Source organism: Dermacentor albipictus, chromosome 1 (genome assembly GCF_038994185.2).
Source record: "Dermacentor albipictus isolate Rhodes 1998 colony chromosome 1, USDA_Dalb.pri_finalv2, whole genome shotgun sequence".
NCBI lineage: Eukaryota > Metazoa > Arthropoda > Arachnida > Ixodida > Ixodidae > Dermacentor > Dermacentor albipictus.
Genome location: NC_091821.1, coordinates 14,648,666 through 14,666,688, shown reverse-complemented (window position 1 = coordinate 14,666,688; position 18,023 = coordinate 14,648,666). Strand labels below are relative to the sequence as shown.

The 18,023-nt window shown below is 45.2% G+C and overlaps 1 protein-coding gene across 1 annotated transcript in view; it reads left to right on the top strand.

The window, feature by feature from the left end:
- LOC135918203 (piwi-like protein 1) overlaps positions 1-18,023 on the top strand; it is a 148,836-nt gene that overhangs the window by 72,518 nt on the left and 58,295 nt on the right. The window contains exons 11-12 of the mRNA XM_065451885.1: positions 1,037-1,132; positions 13,598-13,738. Of these exons, the coding sequence (XP_065307957.1) occupies positions 1,037-1,132; positions 13,598-13,738 (237 nt within the window). The remainder of the gene's footprint in view (positions 1-1,036; positions 1,133-13,597; positions 13,739-18,023) is intronic.

Below are 18,023 nucleotides of genomic sequence, written 5' to 3'. Positions count from 1 at the left end.
ATACACACTTCGTTATATTAGGTTCTAATTACATGGTGTTGTATGTACAAGAGGTTATGAAAAAAATACAGTCGCCGACTGTTTTATCGGGCTCCAGAAATTAGGACATGCTTGATTATTCGGACTGCTTCGCGGCACTGTCATTCTCCCCATAGACCAAAATCTGGCTGCCATCGTGCAGCTTGACTCTGGGGAAACGGGTTGATGGTTCGTGTGATACGTATGTTGACATCGGCAAATGTTTCGGCATGGCGGACGTGGTCACTCATGGTTTTGGTCTTCCACTTGCGCCGCACCGCCTGATAGCAATAGGTGCCTGCTGCTTACTCCATGTTTCAAAATGGAAACCATGTCTAGGTGTTCAAAATAATGGGATAAAGTCCCGATGCCCGAATATAATACAGTGGAACCTCGGTTATGCATGTGTCTCTAGATTTTGTGCTTTCCTGAATTTTACAATGAATTAGTGTAGTCCCAGCACATAGAGACATTGCATTAAAAACCTCAATTATGTGACCTGAGATTATGCATGTCCTGTCTCGCACGATAACCCATGCGAAAAGTTCTTGCTGCGTGTCTCGAAAGAAAGTCTATTAGAAACTGACCTATATTTTTTAAGTACGTAGGTGAGAAAAGAATGTTCTAGCATGCTGGTGGACGCATAATGCGGTACACAGTATGCTAAGTTTCTCCAATAAAGCATGATTGGCAGCTGCACTGCAATATTTTTTGCATTAACTTCTTTGGCGGTTTTGGTTTCAGAGTCCTGCAGAGTATTAAGGTATAGTTCAAATGGAAGATCTGTGCAGCTCTGTCATACAAAGCCGTGCATTATTGAAATTTGTTGGTTGGATCGTGACATTTTCACATGGTCCAGAGAAAGTAGTATAATAGGGGTTCCACCGTACAAGTCTGACATTAGGCATGTCAAATTATGATAAAGCACAGAATATGCGGAGTTTTATGCTAAAAAATAGCAAGAAACAGATTTATGTTGTTTCCCCCCCCTGCCCCCCCCCCCCCCCATTTATTGCAGGAGTCTGAGGAGCCACGGTTGGTGTGCCTGGTGCCTGAACTCTGCACACTGACGGGCCTGACAGATGAGATGCGGGCCGATTTCCGGATTATGAAGGTGAGCATTGTTGGCATTCGCCATCATTTGCCCAAAACAAATGGAGTTCTATCAGCTAAATTTCTGTATAGCTGTGTGTGCCACTTCGGTGGGACTTGATTATGTATTGCCTACCAATGGCACATAAGCTGTTTACTGTGTCAGTTATAGTATACATTTTTTTTTTTCAAGTTCTGCGCTTCTATGGGAAAATTGTATGTGTTCTGCAGTGAGCACAGTTCGACAGTACCTACCAGTGAGATTGGTTGTACAAAAAATTTTTTTCTTGCTTCATAGTACTACATAATTTACTCGAATTATTTATAGGTCGCAAGCTGAGAGGTTAGTGCATGTAATGAGCTGTCTGACATATTTCTACAGTGGAATCTCGACTATACGAATCTCACGGGGTCACGAAAAATATTCATATTAGTCGAAATTTGTATCATCGAAACGATTGAAACTAGCTAAATTAAAGAGTCAGAGGTGAACTCACTCAGGCACATGTACGTAAATGTCCTTCTGCCTCTTTTTCGTTGTCAGGTCACTTAGCAGACTTTGTTCAAATCCATAAAAACGCGTGCACATGTCGTCGCTGATTTCATCCGCGGCCATAGCACGCCTCAGAACTTCGAGCATGTACAGCGTTTCAGCCGCCGGTGGTGGACCTTCGCCGTTGTCCACGTCTAACACAAAGAACGCGGTCCGAAGCACAGCAGCTACTCCGTCCGATGGCACGTGGAGAAGCACAAAAGCAACAAAAGCGCCACCGCTTCAAACTCTTCGCGCTCAGTCGCGGCCTCCACGCCGTCCAGCGCCGCGTCCGCGCCTCCGCACCGAAAGAGAAGGTGAGAAATTGCGTGACTGCACGCTGTTCTCTTTCGCGGCAGTTGGTGGGGCGGCGTTTATTAAGGCGAAAGCTTCCGCTCATGCTCGCGGTCGCGTCCGTCCGTGTGCTGGAATCGTGCCAACTGTGGCCTCTCCTCCGCGCAACCTCCTCCCCTCCTTAGCAACCAGCACACCGGTGGGGGCGCCGCTGTGCATGAGTGTGCGCGCGCGTCGGCCATGTGTTGGCGGTGGCAGCTGCACTATGGTGGCTAGAGGGGGAGGTGTCGGCATCGGCTGGGCTGCGCCGCGTATGGCGGTGCGGCATTTTTTCATGACAGCGACAGGTGGCGCGCTCGTCGTCTCCGAGATGCCTAGCGTGATGTGTTTGAGCAAACTCTCCGCTCCAAGCGCGTGTCGTGAAGTCTGTGGTGAAGTTAGCTTCGCCTTCCCCGCTTTTGTTTGCTTGTCATCAGAAGTTCTGAGTAACCTTCTTGACCCACGCCACTGGAAAAATTTGTTCGGTATGCAGAGTAAGCTGGATGATCTCCTGGATGTGGGCCACCTAAATGAAGTTCACGAGATGGTAAAGCATTGTGATGCGATGCCAGATCATCGTGAAATGGTGGGATCAAATAGCGACTCTCGCATACCCTACTACGTTAGCGGGTATGTTACCAGGAAAATGCTAATGAGAACAAAGTGCGAATAGTGTTCTCTAGCTGTTGCTTCAAGCAAAAGACTCGCGCTTGCTTTTGGAAGAGTCGTGCCTTACCAACCACATGGATAGAGGCGGCCTACTTTACCCATCCCAGGCACTAAAGGACTTGGTTGCTGCGATGGAAGATGCCTTCACACATTGTTTCAGCTTTAACAAGTTGAAGGCTGACAGCATCATGGGCCTTATTTCCTGCCTGTCAATAAATAAGCTGGATATGGTTGGCTGTGCGCAGCATAGCGTAGAAATCACCAGCCAAGTGATACGGCTTTTTGTCATCACGAGGTTGCACGTCCTTGTCGCAGGAGAGAACGCATCGAAGCAAGGGAAGCGAAAAAAAATTAAATACCTATATAAGTTGAGGCGCACAACATAACTGCATAACTGCAAAGTTTATATCAGCAAGACCAACATAAGGCTTTCGTATATGTTTAACAGGAATTGTTCACATCACATTGTATGCCCAGAAATATCTGGATATCTGAACAGAATTTCCCACCCGACAAATTATTGTTTGCACTTCACCTTGTTCACCGTTTCTGGGTATATACCTCCATTATATATATTGGATCTGCGCTCCATTTCGTGTCATATTGTTTGTTTGAGAGCTAACAACCATCTGTATAGAGTCATGTGCATTATTTTATTAACAGTAAATATTCTTTTTAAGTCATTTTTGGCATTATTTGAGCGGTACTAAATACGCGAATTTAGTTCTTTGCAGGTTTCTAATATTGGAAACCAAATTTCCCTTAACGCTCTCATATTATGCTGAGTTTTGACCATTGTTGCCTACAGTTCTACCTTTCATTGCAAAATTAAATAAACTTGAAATAATCATGGTTCACTCGAGCGGCCCGTTTCAACTGAGGCGCGCACTTCAATGAGGCGCGCACCAACCAGTAGACGATTAGGCGAAGCGCCTGTAGCTCAAGGCACTAATAAAGTCATGCCAGACATAACTGCATACGGCACCCCATAATAGTCCCTTAAAATGTTAAAGCGGCATTGGCAAACTGCAAACAACCACCTATTGCGGAAGCTTTCTGTTTGGTGCAATTATAAGTTTCACAAGTGTTGCACTGAGCGCGAAGCTAGAGCGCGGCGATAAAATGACCAAAATTTAGTACATAATACGTTAGGCCAGCTGCAGTGATACAGTCGCCTAGCCTTTAAAATGATTTTCCGATGCGCGTATTGTGCCCCAAGAAGCCGCAGAGCGAGAAAGCACTTCACAGCGGAACCAAATAACCGCAGCGGACCTTAGCCAGCGTACGGGAGGCATCTCAGAGCCGACAGCAGCGCCGCCGCATCGTCCTGAAAAAATGCTGCCTCTCCGGCGCTACGATGCCGACACCTCCCCCTCTAGCCACCATAGCTGCACCGCCGCTCCTTCGACAGACGTCTCGTTGCAGTCGAGCGAGTGAGACACATGGCTCCGAAGCGGCCCAGTGATTCCACGCCAAGCGGTTCAGGGAAGCTGCAGCGGACGTCAGATTCCCCCAACGCCAAACGCCAGAAGAACAAGGAGCGAATGCGCATGCGGCGACTGAACATGTCACCAGATGCGAAAGCAACGGAGGCAGAATGGAAACACCAACAGCGACTGATTAGATCGCGGGGTACCAAAGGCAGGGAAGCAGAACGAAAGCGACAGCAGCGACATGCGATATCGCCGAAGACCAAAGCGAATGAATTGGAGCGAAGACGGTAGCAGCGACTGGCTATGTCACCAAACAGCAAAGCCAGGGAAGCAAAGCACAGACAGCAGCAGTGTCTGGCTTTTGCCAAGCACACTTTAGAATTTCCAGTGCCTTCGGTAATTTTCGTATCAACCGAAGGGGGTCGAAAATTTATACGTAACAACCGTTCTCTAGCACGTTGCAAAGTAATGGAGCTCGGCCAGAACCACAGAAAAATTCGTATCATCTGAAAATTCGTATTAGCCATGATCGTATCATCGAGACTCCACTGTATTCAGCGGGCCTTGATGCTTAATTAAAAAGTCAATCTGCCAAATTTTAAACTAATTGTCTTGCAAGGTAAGTCATTTTTAATAACCTCAAATATTTTTAGCATAAACTAGCAACAGGTGAAAGCAGAGAAAAAATATTGTGGTGGCTGAAACAATAAGGACATTTAGCATAAATTTTCTGAAAATGCTTTTTTTTTTGCATTTTCATTGAGCCAATTAAGCATGAAAAATTCTTAAATTCATTGACTTATGATGTAGCATGAAAGAACAACGGAAGTTCAGTATTCTAAAATAAGATTTGTCATTGTAGGTAGTTTCACACTCGATTTTCAAAAATTCACCTGCAACCAACTTTTGCTTCTTTACGGAAACTTGCTTCTTCATGCAAACTTGCTTACTCACGCCACATACGCTAAGTGTGGATGGGGCTTTTGCAATGGTTTTGTTAAAATTTTAATGTAAAGATCTGTTGCAAGTGGAGGTTGGGGTTGGATTAGTTTTGGCCGCTTCTGGAAGCCTAAAGTGCCATTTGCAGAAACCCTTTGTCTACAAGATCTCTCTGAAAAGATTGAGTGTCATCCATGCTTTTTTGTGGAATGCGTATCGGATTGGGAGGCCTCACGCATTCTTGAAGCAGAGTGCCGATCTGATCTTGCTTATAATGAGTGGCTGCAGTTTGCACGACCATCCATATGCGCACCGAGCAAAACTGAGAGCACTCTGCTAATTTTTCCTTCATAGCATGTACTGCCCTTTTCAATCTCTTGTTTGACAGCATCTGCCAAAACAGTGCCATTTCAAATTCAGTCCCACTTAATACATCGCTATACTTTGGGTGAGATTTTCAAGAAAATTTTACAAGTGTTTGATATAGACAGTAAGAGTTCGATATATCTGGGATCAACCATATTGAAGCTTGTTATATCGAGATTTACCTGTATGTGTTGCAAAGGTAAACAAACAACAAATAAATGAGAAGAGCCGCACAGGCTAAAATGTTGTTCAGTGTTATTTTAATGTTGTGATTCTTGCTTATTTCTATGCCAATTGTTTAAAGTGGTACTTAACCATTCCTTGGACTTAATGAAATAATGCAGTTTGCGGTTAGCATATGCTGCTGTGAATGTCTCAGACAAATTTTGCAGTCGTGCGCGGCGTGTGAAGCTCGCAAACAGAGCACAAAGTCACCTTTAAAACGCTCTTTTCAGCAGAAGCCTACTCCTCACTCTTTTCGTGTGCTATATTTCATCATATAACATACGGTAATACCTTGTTAACTTGAACTTGCATCTTTTGAAAAATCGGCCATTTCCCATGCGTGCCATGTATTTATTGCCTTTTATCTCGGAAGTATTGTTGAGCTAAATGGCGGATATCTTGAAATCTTGACTGAACAAAAATTCCTCTGCCGGACTGATTAACAAGCTTTGCGCGATCGCGGCTGCCGCGCCTACCACAAAGCGGACACTTTCCCCGTGTGTGAAGTTGGAACTTAGTGGCATAACAACTTCGTCAAGCGACCATGTGGCACGTCATGTGGCTTGTCATGTGGCACGTCATATGGGATGGACGTGTATAGAGGTAGGCCCTACAAAATAGCACACTTGACGCAAGTCGTTTTGTTTGCTTTATGCAATGCACGTGATTTACCATCAGACGTGTAATTTCTGTTTTAATTTTATTCTACTCAACACACACAGAACGGATTTTTTCGTTGACTGTGTGGTGCAGGCAACTTAAGCATGAGTGCGGCGAGGATGGCGCTGCCAAGTAATATAACTTACCGGGAACGGTGCCACAGAAAGTGACGTGAGCTTTCACGAGTACTTGCTATGCGAGCAGGATGTACCGGATCATGTGAATTACCGACGGCGAACATGTGAATTTACTGACGCCAAAATCGCTGGGATGGCTACAAATGGAGGAGACGGTGAAGACGGTCGACGACAATGAAGGGCCTCCAGAGGTGCCGACGTCAGCTGAAATAAGAAACATGCTTCGCTTTCGGCGAAATCAAATTCAGTGCAGTGGCTGGAACGATCAGCTATGGATTGGCTCATGTGATGTGTGAAGCAGTTCAAGGACTCCTTTCTAGGTCCAAGTGCTACCGCAAGCACACCATCCTTACAGTTTTTCTGCCCTGAATAATATATGAATTCCGTGAAACGGAGCTGGTTGATATTTATTTATTTATTTATTTATTTATTTATTTAAAATACCTTACAGGCCCCATGGGGGCATTGTGTAAGGGGGGGGTTACAGAGTAAGCAGCCTTCTAATGTGGTATACAAAATATACACCTCAATACAGGGCTCATCAACATTACTACCAAGATTAAAACATGAAACAGGAACAACTGAAGTAATGAAAGGCCATAATGGTACACTTAAGGAAATAACATGAGTAAAACTTAACGTAAGGCATTTATACTAGAAAGTAAAATACACAAAAAATGAACATATCAGGGAGTACAATTCTTGAAGTGATATTCAGGGAAAAAGACGCAAAAAAGCAATAATATATACAGGGCATACAAGTGCATACAAGGGCATACGGTGCCACAGAAAGTGACGTGAGCTTTCACGAGTATCATCTCTGGTATGTTTTTTTTCTGTGAAACCTTTACGAAGAGCCAATTTAGAAGCTCTTGTTGAAAAGCTGGTCAGTAGTGGTGAATTGTTTTTGGAAGAACTCCACGTTTCACTGCAGTTCCTTCAACTTTGCTTATCTGCAAATTTTTTGCAGTTTTTACTACTTTGAGTAAACAAGGTATTACTGTATTACTGTATGCTCGCAATGCGCACTGCTTCGATAGCTGTCGCTCGGGGTCGACTGCCAAGCAGCTAGCGGAGAGGTTGGAGAGGCATAGCATAAAGGACCAACTTTAGAGAAGGAAAACTGGACCTTCCGCAGTGGTACGAAAATAAGCAGCGGCAGCGCATGGAACTTACTTAGGTGGACGCCAGATGACGTTGCTCAATCCGGAAGCGGAAGTAAACTTTTTTTTAGAACAAAATCCAATATGGCCGCTTTTCGCCGGTCACATACGCTGGTACGCGCCGTGCTTGTCCTGCCGGCTATGCGGCATGCCTCAGTGCCTTCGCTGCCGCGTAGCTGGTGCGTTCTAATTGCCAAGAGCCTCTACTGACGCCTATACAAACAAGCCACAAGTGAGTGAACAGAACGTGCGACTTTATTGGCAGAAGACAAGCAGTGTACATTCTCGTGCAATAGCAGAAATAAAATTTGCATATCGAGATACGCTGGAATCATTGACGCGAGCTCGTAAACGGCTCACCATCGTCGTCGCACATGTTGGTCAGGTTAACGAGCAACAACCAGCAGCGGAAACAGATTGGACAGTGTGCCACCTCTTTGCAGCGACAGTCGCCGTTAAAAATGCCCGAATTGCATTGCGAAGCAATCGGGTGACGCAGGCATCTGCTGCCGCAGCCTACACAGCGACATGGACTACCCCGGATTTTAGCTGTTCACTCCTTTCCAACCTGCACGTTTCTTTTCTTTCGGGGGCCGCTAATGTGTGGCTCAAACTTGGTGTCTCACATTGTTTCAATATGGACAAGTCGCTTTTGTGGCCATCGCCTTCATCAGCTACTTTTGCGGGCCTTTCCAACCATGTGGCTATCAACTTCATACGCATCGGACTATGTAAGCACGTATGCTGGTCTCCATTATGCCTAATCGCGGCCGAGAAAGGCCAGAGGCACAAGTTGCCCATGGCTGCAGCAGGAAAGGGCGAACGGGGAGCATGAATCACGGTGCATGAAAATTGGGAGCCTATGTCGCTTTGCAAGCTGCAGGAGCGAATGCTTACTTCGAGAGACTGCTTCCCAATGCAACTGACCAGGCCGCCACATTCGAGAAGCATAACATGGCGACCATAACCAAGTAAGATAACATCGAAATTAAACAGCAATGAATCGCCACACAAGGTTCAGTCAATACATAATGCATTGGCTACGAACCATATGGCAACAGTGAGCGTTCACATACACGGGTCTCTTAGAGTACATTCAGCCGCCTACCTACCGGCGTAGTGCCTGCCTTCGTCGCACATGGTGGTCTAGTAATGAGCGACAACCAGCAGCGGAAACAGATTGGACAGTGTGCCACCTGTTTGCAGCAACAGTCGGCATTAAAAATGCCCAAATTGCATTGCGAAGCAATCGGGTGACGCAGGCATCTGCTGCCGCAGCCTACACAGTGACATGGACTACCCATCATTTTAGCATTGACTCCTTTCCAACCTGCATATTTCTTTTCTTTTGGAGGCCGCTAATGTGTGGCTCACACTTGGTGTCCCACATTGTCTCAATATAGACAAGTCGTTTTCGTGGGCATCACCTTCATCAGCCACTTTTGTGGGCCTTTCCACCAAATTTCATGCACGTCCGACCATGTAAGCACGTATTCTGGTCTCCGTTCGTGCTTAATCGCAGCCGAGAAAGGCCAGAGGCACTATTTGCGCATGGCTGCAGCAGGAAAGGGTGAACGGGGAGCACAAATCATGGTGTGTGTAAATTGGGAGTCTGTCTCTGTGCAGACTGCAGGAGCAAATGCTTACTTCGAGAAACTGCTTCTCAGTGCAACAGCAAAATTAAACAGCAATCAATCACCGCATGAGGTTCAGACAATACATTATACATTCGCGACGAACCATCTCACAGGCATAATGCTTGCCTTTGTCGTGTGTGGTGGTCTGGTAACGTGCGACAACCAGTGGCACAAACAGATTGGACAGAGCCTCGCACCTATTTGAACCAACAGTTGCCGTTGAAGATGAGCAACTTCCATTGCGAAGCAATCGGGTGACGCAGGCATCTGCTGCCGCAACCAACACAGTGACATGGACTACCCGGCATTTTAGCGTTAACTCCTTTCCAACCTGCACATTTATTTTCTTTCGAGGGCCGCTAATGTGGGGCTCACCTTTCGTGTCCCACTTTGTCTCAATGTGGATAAGTCGCTTTTGTGGGCATCACCTTCGGCAGCCATTTTTGCGGGCCTTTCCACCCATACGGCTATCAGCTTCATACACTTCGAACCATGTAAGCACATATGCTGGTCTCCGTTTTGAGCAAATCATGGCCGACGTAGGCCACAAGCACAATTTGCCCATGGCTGCAGCAGGCAAAAACGAACAGGGAGCACCAGTTACGGTGTGTGTATACTGGGAGTCTATGCCGCTTTGCGGACTGCAGGAGCAAATGCTTACCTCGAGGGACTGCTTAGCAATGCAACTGACCAGGCACCCACATCCGAGAAACGTAACACAGTTACCACAACCAACTGGGGCAGCAAAACCAGATTCTGCAATCAATCACTTCAGTGTAGCTTGGGCAAAGACCCAGGCTATCGAGGAAGAAGGCTAAAAACATCAAGAAAAGTAAAATGGTGCATAGCACATGGTGCATAGGTTAATGCAAGACACATGCCGATGCTACATCAGCTATTTCAGGAGAGGAATTGTGCATGACAACGTACACTAGAAGATACTGCTACAGATATGTTAGGCTACTAGACAATGACTGATATTAAGTATCAGCGAAGAATCGGTTGACCTTTATGTTTGTATGAGGAATACGATCTCTAACAAAAATGGGCAATGAAAAAGCTTGCATTTATAGAAGAAAAATTGCACTTGGCACAAAAAGAATTGACATGGCTAGGAAGCTGATTAAGGGCAAACTGACAGAATTCGATCTTCTGGCCAGCGTCGTCCATGCATGGTCGCATGTTGCAGGTGCATCTGAAGACGAAGAATTCCTAGAAAGTCCTTTTTGAGTTACCTGGACGACTCAGCCAAATGTCTGTGCTGGTAAAATGGTGGCTGAAGCTCTTTTTAGTCCTAACACAGTCCTCTGCAGACTTGATATCTCATCCATATTCTTCTGCATGCGCTTTTTTGTTCGTGGTGTAAAAGCCTTGCAAATTCGGCTCCAGCCCCTTCCTGTTGGTGCAGATAGGAGCTCCAGTGATGACCAAGATGTGCTTGGCATAGACTCTGTTGGGGCAGAACAGTGACACATGAGATACAGCACAGATTAGCCAAACTCATGTGTATTTTCTTTTATGTTCGAACCAATTATACTGAACCATAAATATGAACAAACATTCATATCTGCTGCAAACAGCAAGCCAATACAGCATATATCAAACGTAATTATTTCTGAACCATGTGTTGTTTACCTTGTAGTAGTAGCCAACGTCCACACAACGACCTTGTTGTAGCTGGCAGCAGCTTCTGTTTAATGCGTGGTGTTGCTTTATACTGGTGCCGTCCTCATTACTGCATGTCTGGAACAGAAATTTTGACCGAATTAGAAATTGAAAAAGCAAAATTTTGCAATATGAAATGCAAAAAGGTGTGACATATATATTGTAATGTTTTGCGACTACAGAACACATGCAAATGTACACTGTCTGTTCTAGGGTGCTTAAGCAGCATGTTAAATAAATATTGCTATTGTCCATAAAATTGATGTCTGCCTAACTACAATGCATGTCAACAGCTTAAGTATTATTAAGATCACAAATGAGAACATTTGTGCATTCATTTATACACTAGAAGAGATCAGACTGCTGGTTCCACAAGCAAATGCATGAAAGTCATGAAGCTATTAGAACTGATGCCTTATTTTTCTGCACGAACGTGATGCACCGCTTCACTACTGCAAAAATAAATGCCTTACGGTAAACTAAACTGAACAGCAAGAACATTTGGAACCAACAAGTACGAAATATGGGTGAATTATCATGCTTGCAACTGTTTAATACATTAAATTCTGTATGTTCACTTCATTTTACCAAAGGATTATTCGGTTTTGTGGACAAAAGAAGTTGCCGGTGGACTCGAAAAAAAGTTTAATATGTATGTTGATAAGGCTACTCAGTCACCTACGACCACGGCTACAATAAGATGAAAAATGAGACGCGCGTTCCAATATTGCTCTTTCTTTCCTGGTTGTGTGTGTATAACGACAGCCTCGCAAGTAAAGGTTTATTTAGGAAACAGCAACTGAGATCCTGACTGCCCATATGTAATGCAGGATCTAGTTCGTTAACTTGTGCCCGCCTGGAAGGTAATGAGATGGATGTTATATAACGATTCAAGCAGCGGTGTTAAACGACTCACCGTTATTGCCGTTGTCAGCCGTAGCAAAATCCAGCTCCTGTTTCGATGCAGACGTGTTCCGAATGGCTTACGACCGAAACCCAACTTCCGGGTTTACATGTCTGCTTGCAAACATGTAACTTCACCCCGAGTTAAATAACACGAGACATCGAAGCGCAAGAAATTAGTTTTAGAAACAAAGAAGCAACCAGTCCGAGTGTACAAACGAATGAATCCGTGCTGCCGTGCACTCGAAAATACCGGTAAAAATTTTAAATCCAGGCCAGAGGTCATGTGAAAGATCGATGATGCTGAACGCTATTTGCGTTTGTAATGACGAAGAAACAATAAACTTACTAACAAAGAGTACAATAACTAATCAGCAATGATAATTTTGCTCTGTTTTTTATGTAACAAAAATGCTTCGGTAATTGTAAGAGAAAGTTTGTAAGATAAAATTTCGCTTATTATGACGCCTCTACCGGGAAATGTTGGAACTAACGAAAGCATCCCGAAGTGATGCTACTACACCGGCTTTGTTAGCAGCGGCGCGCGGTCGATTTTTTCGCCCTCTGTGGCCATTTGTTGAACTTGAGTGTGCTACCCCTGGGAGAGGCTTCGCGCGCTTGCTCCTAGAGAACCGAAAGTTGACGACACGATATGCTATCATGATGCAGAGCCAGTGATCACTCGGCGAACGAGTTGAGGAAAATGCATGACTATGGAGGAGGGTAACGTAATCGTCCGTGGCTCTTAATATGAGACGTTTCACACAAATTGTGGCGCGAATGATTAACTTTAGCTGTACCCTACGCGTCTACAAAATTTGACCGAATCATTTCAGGGGTCTTCAATGCTGTGCTTCCTTGCAATGTCTTGCTTGGTGGTGCCTCCCTTGTCAACTTATTTCACGACCTCTACTTTCGTTGCCAGGTCAAACGTTTGGTAGGAGCCGCGAGTTGTCACTACCAAACGTCGTGACTACACTCTAAATGGGAAGTGTGTAAACACTTGGGGAATAAACTGAAGTATAGCTGACATACACTTGACGAAGGACAAGGAAACAAACTAGCCTGCCATTCCATTACTGATTAGTTAGGGTGCTGCGAACAGCTGCGATGGCGACAGCACCAGTGCAGTACAGAGAGCTGTTTTGGTATTTTAAAAATTGTTTGCCTTGAGGTTCTTCATTGGTAAGTAATGCCTAATTAACCAATATTATGGGTGGCTTTTAACTTCGAATTGTTCAGCAATATTTTTATAGGGTTGCATGCAAAACTGGTGGGACCACTTCTAATTAACTGAAAATTTCAATGAAATGACTTCAAATTAATAGGAGTTGACTGTAACTCGCTTCTGCTAAACACACCGAAGCACTGTTTACGGCAACCTAATTTTGAAATAGTCCATTTTAACTTCAAATGCATTTCTCGACTTATATAAAAGGGGGTTCCGGACACCTTTAAACTCCATAACATGCATATATTTTTTGTGGGCATTAAAGATTCCCAGTTGAAAGTCGGCACTTGTCCTTGTCTGCTTTGTTTTTGTGTCCTCGTTCAAGATTCCACGTTGCTATGCCTTGAATTAAAAAAAGTTTGTTAACCATTGTCAAATCCTAGTGGAACCTGAGCCTTTAGGATAAATAAGTTTACTTAAAATGCTGCATGTTCATTTCTTTTTGTCTATCAAATTTTAAAAACCTGTGCACCAGTGCATTGATGATGTTGTTTGTTGTACTGCATGCACCAATCTTGTGTAATGTGATCTAGAGCATAGTCCCTTATGACACAGTGCAGTCACCGGTGTCTGCATTCTTTTTTCTTTGTGTAGGACATAGCAGGCCACACAAGAGTGAACCCAAATCAGCGGCAATACTCCCTGACCCAGTATGTGAAAAGAGTGCATGATTGCCCGGATGCTATGAAGGTGCTTGGCGACTGGGGCGTCACGCTGCAGTCCTGTGCCTTGAATGTGAGTGAAGGTGGCAGCACGCTCTTGTTTGTACAGCTGAACCCTGCATTAACAAAATCAATGGGGAAAACGAAAAAATTTTCTTTTGTGGGAATTTCGTTTTAGCAAAATGACAGCGTAGATGGGAAATGCACTGCAAAACTAAACCTCACTTCCGTGAAATTTTGCGTCACTCAGCACCAGATGTGGAGATGGTCTGTGGGTGACAAAGTTTACACAATAACTTTTGCAAGATTTCGTGTAGCTCAGCACCAGACGCGTCGGTTTCTACAGGTGACAGTGTTGATACAATCATCTTCGTGAAATTGCGTGTAAGTTGTCCCAGGATGCATCTCCATCTCTATGCGACAGCATGAAGGAAGGAAATAAACTAGGTGAGAGCATTACATTGCACAGCCAGCCTGAGCAAGGGAACTCTGCATGAAGCCTTTCTTCTCGTTTTTCCCTTGCAATATTGCTACCATGTGTGACCTCTTACAACAGTGTATTGGCAGAGAATGTTTGGTTTCCAGTCGTTTCTAATCTACGTGTGCTTGTTAGGCTACGCTGCTGTGGCTTTGCCTGCAGAGCAGGAGCACTAAAACCTGCTGTGCGCTCTGACCTAATGATCACATGTTGGGCCAATACGTTTTGGCTTCAACCGTGTTGTACAGTGCTCTCTCAACTTTTCCTTCCTCCGTGGCGTAGAGTTTCATATTAGTATAACTATAGAGGGAAATCTGACGCTGCAATCGTTCAACCATAATGGGAATTATGGGAAGTACAGGCTATGGAGTGGCATTCTGTTGACTGGCGAACTAGTCTACAAGTATTTTCTGGCAGTTTTGATTTTGCTCCAAGAGCAGTTGCTATAACCTGCAGTGGGACAGTGCAACGCAAAGTTCTCTACCTTTGTTCTGTTGCTCGAAGTGGCGATAGTGCACTGGGCCAGTGGGTGAAACGGTGGTTGTGTCGGGGTGTGGTGTCGAAGCCCTGACGAGAAAGCGACGGCATCGTGAACGTTGAAAAAACATGTTTTGACCATTTGGACCTTGGTTTGTTAAGTGTGCTAGGTTGGCGCTGTAGCATTACATGCTTTATTAAACTTCAGAATAGGAAAAAGAAGGCACTACTGATACAAGGCATAGATAGTTGTACTTCTAGTGGCTTGACAATCAAATTTTATTGAGGGCTTTATTATGCATTGCTCGTTTAGTGCTCATTGAAATGCATGTTTTAGGACTTTGAGAACACAAACTTACTTGTGGTAGGAAAGGTTGCTGCTTCCTGGCTGTAGTCTAGTGTCGCAAAATGGGTAAGTGCAAAGCCACGCCATAATGCTTCGGAAGCGGTACGTCAATATAAAATATAATGAAGCATACTCGTAGGAGGCCTCAAGCATCCCTGCTAGCAGTGCAGCAGATGTGCTTAAAAGTACTTGAAGCCCCCACAGGGGCATCTGCGTCAGCAGGTGTTTGGTGTGTTGTGGCCGGGGAAAGGGGGATCCTGGGGGTTGAGCCGATGCCGGGTGTTCAGAGGCCCCTTGGCGGAGGTAACACGCCTCTTTGGCCTCTGCTTCACGTAGACGGCACCCCCGGACTGACCCACCCGGGAGAAATCGGCAGTCGCCTTTTCCTGTCACCCTTTTTCTCTCTCACTTTCAATCTTTCCTGTCTTCTACTCACTTCCACTTACTTCCGAATTTCCTGGTAGCAAGGGTTAACCGTGTGTAATATATCCAGTCTTGGTTATATACATTAGGTTATAGTGGCGGTGCATAGCTGGCGTCTGCAGGTTGCTCAGAATCTGTAGCGTCCCCTTGTTGGGCTCGGTGGTGGGTGGCTACCACTGCCGCCGAATTTTATACCATGTTATGGCAGAAGCTTTCCTGCAACTTCCAAATCTGCCTCTGAAAAGAGGCCGCACCGTTGCACCTTTTCAGTTTAGCCTCCGAACCAACCTAGACAACTTCCCACATTACCATGTCTTGCATAGTGAAGGAACACTAAGTATGCATAAGCTATCCCCTTTCTTGGTGGCAAAATGCCTGATAGAAAAAATTGGCAAAGACTATAAAGCCTCGAAAATAACCAGCGGAGACCTGCTTATAGAACTAAGAAACAAAGAACAAGTGGCAAAGCTGTCCGAACTTGCCAGTATTGGTGAAATCAGTCACAATTTCTCCCCATCGCTCCTTAAGCATCTGCAGGGGCGTTATCTCAGAGGAAGATTTTCTCAGCTTGAGTGACGAGAACTCCTCGAGGGGCTCAAAGAACAAAATGTGATCAAAGTGCAAGGAATTGCAATCCGAAGAAACAATGAACTCCCCACCAAACGTGTGATCCTTACATTTGGTACTAGTATTCTCCCCACCTCTCATGATGCAGGATACCCAACGATAAATGTCAGACCATACATACCGAACCCAAGGCGGTGTTTCAAGTGCCAGAGGTTTGGTCACGCATCACAATCATGTAGAGGCAAAGAAACATGCGCGAAATGCAGTGCCAACGATCACCCATCTGAAAACTGTAATGCTCCCCCACGCTGTGTAAGCTACAAAGGGGATCATTCAGCATATTCATGATCATGTCCCTGTTAGAAGAAGAAGGAGGTGATTTCTCTAACAATAAAAGAGAAGATTTCATTTTTCGAAGCAAGGAAGAGGCTTTCACACTTAGCTCAAATAAGCTATGCCAATGTGGCGCGGCAGGGGGCAGCACCACATCGGTCTTCGGAGTCTACAGGGGTCACAGTCAGTGGTCCTGTAGCAACTCCATCTGCCCGTTTGGTGGCAGCAGCTAATGCTGCTCAGCTATTGCCTGCCCAGTGCCATTTTTGTCTCTTCATGTCAATTAGAATGTCGTCTATAGCCGTTTGCTCTCTGATCCAAACCGCTCACTTTGTCTCTTAAAGTTATGCCTAGCATTCTTCGTTCATCGCTCTTTGCGCAGTCCTTGAATTGTTCTGAAGCTTCTTTGTCAGTCTCCAAGTCTCTGCCCCATATGTCATCACCGGTAAAATGCACTGATTGTACACCTTCCTTTTCAATGATAATGGTAAGCTTCAAGTCAGGAGCTCACAATGTCTGCCATATGCGATCCAACCCATTTTTATTCTGCGAATTTCTTTCTCATGTTCGGGGTTCCTTGTGATTAGTTGACCTAGGTAAGCGTACTCCTTCACAGACTCTAGAGTCTGACTGGCAATCCTGAATTCTTGTTCCCTTGCCCAGTTATTCATCATTATCTTTGTCTTCTGCATATTAATCTTCAGCCCCACTCTTACACACTCTCTGTTAAGGTTCTCAATCATTCGTTGTAACTCGTCCGCAGTGTTGCTGAATAGAACATTGTCATCGGCAAACCGAAGGTTGCTGAGGTATTTGCCGTCGATCCTTACTCCTAAACCTTCCCACTTTAATAGCTTGAATATTTCTTTCAAGCACACAGTGAATAGCATTGGAGAGATTGTCTCTCCTTGTCTGACTCCTTTCTTTATAGCACCTGTCCTCTAGCGTTTCTAGAATTGACGCCGCAGGGGCGTCTGCGTCAGCAGGTGTTTGGTGTGTTGCGACACCGCGTACCCGAGCACACGAGGGTTGGACTCTCCCGCATGTAGCCGTTCGTGGCTTAGCCGTGTCTGGGGAAAGGGGGATCCTGGAGGTTGAGCTGATGCTGGGTGTTTGGACCTTTAAGGCCCCCCGGCGGAGGCAACACACCTCTTTGGCCTCTGCTTCACATAGACGGCACCTCCAGGCTGACCCACCTGAAGGAAATCGGCAGTCGCTTTTTCCTGTCTCTCTCTTCGCACACCTTCCTCTTTCTCTCTCACTTTTAGTCTTTCCTGTCTTCTTTTTTCTTCTGATAACTTCCAACATTCCTGGCGGCGAGGGTTAACCTGGTGTGCTATGACCTACCTTGGTTATAATGTATGTGGTTATAGTGACGACGTACAGTTGTAGGGCTTGTTTTACCACATACCCTGCCTTGTCCCCTTGTTGGGCTCGGTGGTGGGTGACTGGCATCGTCGCTGAATATTGAGCATATTTCATGGGAACTTCCAACCCCATCTCAACCGATCGTCCCTCTAAAAGGGGGCGCACCGATGCTACATTTCAGTTTTTTCTAAAAGACACTCGGACTTTCCCAAAATTTCATGTTGTCCACAGTGATAAACCTGACAAGAAAGCAAGAACGATTTCGCCATTTGTCATGGCGAATTATCTCGCAGAGACCATTGGAGGTGGCTATAAAATCACCAAGCTGGCCAGTGGGGACCTATTACTCGAACTGAAAGACAAAGC